This window comes from Aegilops tauschii, chromosome 5 (genome assembly GCF_002575655.3).
Source record: "Aegilops tauschii subsp. strangulata cultivar AL8/78 chromosome 5, Aet v6.0, whole genome shotgun sequence".
NCBI lineage: Eukaryota > Viridiplantae > Streptophyta > Magnoliopsida > Poales > Poaceae > Aegilops > Aegilops tauschii.
In genome coordinates this window covers 342616056-342619620 of record NC_053039.3, presented here as the reverse complement: position 1 = coordinate 342619620, position 3565 = coordinate 342616056, and the positions used below count along the sequence as shown (strand labels likewise).

The 3565-nt window shown below is 44.9% G+C and overlaps 1 protein-coding gene across 1 annotated transcript; it reads right to left on the bottom strand.

Moving 5' to 3' along the window:
- Window positions 1–777: 777 nt before the first annotated feature.
- Window positions 778–1443, bottom strand: LOC141022841 (uncharacterized). The gene has a single exon (XM_073499111.1). The coding sequence runs from the start codon at window positions 1441–1443 to the stop codon at window positions 778–780; it is 666 nt and encodes a 221-aa protein (XP_073355212.1).
- Between the last annotated feature and the right edge of the window lie 2122 nt (window positions 1444–3565).

Genomic DNA, 3565 nt, shown 5'->3' with positions numbered 1-3565 from the left:
TCGTCCTCTCCTGCCGGCAGCACTCGATGATCATGATGCACACCTCCGTCTCCTGGCCGGGCCTGACCACCGACGATAGCCTGTGCCCGGCTTCCTCGATGTCCACGGTTGACATTGTTATGTGGCATATTGTCCTGGTCATCATCGCCTCGGTGTCTTCGTTGATGTGTGCTTCACCTTCACAAGAAGAGAGTTCGTCGCAGTCGTTTCCAAGCATGATTCTTTTCAGGTGCTCTTAGGTAGCGCTTGGGTTGAATACGTCGAGCTGGGTATCAGGGTCGAGACCATGGCCGGGGATCTCAACCGGCATGTGAATACGTTTGCCGCAAGGATCCGTGTGCGGCAAGGAGAGGACAAAGTTGAAACTGTAACGGACACGATCCTAATCGTAAATTCGTAACAATCGTGGTCGTGTCGGTTAGTAATCTGTTGTGAACGTCAAAACTGAATTGTAGTATATCTGTTAGCTTAACTATAGCAAATTCGCTCACAAAAAAATGCAAGATGCTTTTTTTAAGAAATGTTAGTCTGTCGATTCTTGGCGAACACTTGTTTTTTTCTTTTTTTTCTCGGAAGAAGCGTAACCATCTTTTTTTTTTTGCGAGGAGAAAGGCAATTCATTAATCAAGCGGCGACCATGTCTGCATTACAGAGATCGGGAACCGCATCCGGTCCTGATCGAAGCCACACCACAGTGCGTTTATGAACTCTACCAAAGTTTGCTAAATAGTGACTAACGATGTTCTGCTCACGCCTAACATGCTTGACGATATATCCCTACCTTTCTGAAGAAGCTCTTTTATTTCTTGCACCAACCATATGCATTGATCTATCATGCCCCGATGTATTGATCAACTTCACAGCTTCTGAACAATCCGTCTGAATTACAATTGGAAGGGTGGTCCATTGGATCGCTAGGGAGATACCTTCCAAGCATGCAGCAAGTTCAGACTGAAGAGGACCGCTACACTGACGAAGTTCGCGACATGAGGAGAAGATGATTGCACCGGCCTCGTTCCTGAGGATCATGCCAGCGCCAGCACTGCCGTCGTGCTCCGAAAATGATCCATCAATATTGAGTGCAGCCCATCCCGCCGGTGCTGGCTCCCAACGCTCCAGACGATGCTCCTCTTGTACATGTTGTAGCGCCTTCCTCATAGGTTGTATGCCAATCACCATCTTTCCCTTGACATGGTCACCATGGGGGTGACTCTGGATAGCCAACAGAGAATTGATGTAGCTTGTGAGGAACCGAGTCGATCTCTCCACTGGTGGCGGCCTTTTATTATGCATGATTTCGTTCCTCACATGCCAACATCTCCAGATCGTCATGAGTGTGAAGAGGCGTTCCTCCTCCGGCAGCTCTGCGAGAATATGCAGGACCCACTCGTGGCCCGTGTTCACAAGCTGCAGCACGTCCGGGATGTTCCATTGTTGCGCCATGGACTGCCACAACGCGACTGCACGGGACGCCTACAAAGAGCATGGAAGGTATCCTCCGGCTCGGTAGCACAAACGGGACACAAGTAAGAGATTTCAAGATTCCTATGGTGTTTATTAATCCATGTGGGTAAACAATCAGTAGCCACATGCCATGCATACACACGCACCTTTGGAGGAGCAGGGCACCTCCATAATAAAGCCCAAACGGCTTGTCGCCCGTCCGGTGCCCTGCTCGCTTCGACTGAAGATGGACGAAGACGATCGTCAAGCGCCAGCCGGTAAGCACTTCGAACCGAGAAGACACCACTCTTCTCTGGTTGCCAGGCAATCACGTCCTCACTGAGGAGAGGAGAAGCTCGAATTTTGACAATATGTTCAACATCAACCGAGAGAAAGTACTTCTGGAGTAAATCGACACGCCATGCTCCATGCTCATCGAGTAATTCCGACACCCTTTGGAGGCGGCATCCTCCCTGCAGAGAAGTGGGTTTACCAGAGCCACCATTAGGAACCTAGTCATCTCTCCATATGCGGATCTAGCGTCCATTGCCAACCCTCCAAATCAGCCCCTTTTTCAAGAGATCTAGCCCATGTACTATGGCTTGCCAAGTAGGAGAAGCGCCATTTGGGAACACCGTGTCTTCAAGCTCGCCATTTGGGAAATATTTAGCCTTCAAAACTCACGCACATAGACTGTTCGGGAATGCAAGGATCCGCCATGCTTGTCGCGCCAACAAGGCTTGGTTAAACAAACGGAATTCACGGAAACCCATACCCCCTTTAGACTTCGGTTGAATCAGCTTTTCCCATGCATGCCAATGAGTCTTGCGTCGTCCCTTCTCCGCTCCCCACCAATAGTTTCTAACCATGCGGGTAAGATCGTCACATGTCGAGGCCGGCAACCGAAAAACACTCATCAAGTAAGTTGGGAGTGCTTGGGCAATGGACTTAATGAGCACCTCCCTGCCACTTTGAGCCATATGATCACAACATGTTACAAATCTCTTGGTAAACTTCTCCTGGATGTTCTGGAATCGGCCTTTTGACATACGGCCATTGGGTGTTGGGAGCCCAAGGTATTTCTCCTCAAAGCCACATTGGGGGAGGTTTCGAACTCGCAACCTTGCGAGGGATTTTTGGCCAATGGGCTGGAGAGGGGATTGTTAACATTCATGTTAAAACTAATATTTATATACAACTTTGGCATTTTTGAAGCTTTTTTGTTTTTAAATACATCCGAAAATCATGTTTTCTTTTTTACTTTCTCACAGAGCAGCTTTATTAGAAGAGGGTGGCATTTTTATTATAAGAGGATGGCATTTTGTGTTATAAGAACTAGATGATACCCCGCACGTTGCTGCGGGAATCAGTTGCAATATATTTTTGATTTGATTGTGTGAAATATAAATATTTAAAGTAATAACACGTAAACCAAAATTAAAAATACACATGACTTATTATATTTGATTATGATTAGTTGAAAAATATTTTTGAATATAAATAGAGTAATATAATGAAAATTATTTTCCCATGCATGGTTGCATGTGGTGATGGGTCTTTTCTCATGCATGGTTGCATGTTAAAGTGGGTCTTATCCCATCCGTAATTGTATGGTGATGTGGCATGCTTGCATGTTGAGATAAATATGTTAATGTGGATGAATCTCTTAGGTATATAGGATATGGCTTTTTTATTATTGTGAGGATGACATTTTTATTATTTAATACGATGGCATTCTTATTATTTAAGAGGGTGGCACTTATATTATAAGATGAGAGGATGGTATTTTTTTTTATTACAAGATGGCAGTTTTATTTACAAGAGCATGTCATTTTTTATTTTATAATCGGACGGGCATTTTTATTATTGCGACGATGGCATTTTTATTATTTAAGAGAATGGCATTTTTTATATTGATAGGTGACATTTTTTACTTCCACTTTTCTTTTGCACATCAGTTTTTGGATGATGACTAGGAACATGGCAACTTCTATGACATTTTTTTTATTTTCTGATATTTGTTCCATCGCATTTTGTAAAAAAAAAACTACTTAGTGGGCCTTTGGGCCAACTAGGGGTCGCCATGGCCCCTCCCCGCTGGCGAATGGGGGAAACCGGAAAA

What these genes read in the sequence shown, in the direction of transcription:
- LOC141022841 (XM_073499111.1), bottom strand. Translation starts at nt 1,443, where the DNA reads ATGGCGCAACAATGGAACATCCCGGACGTGCTGCAGCTTGTGAACACG.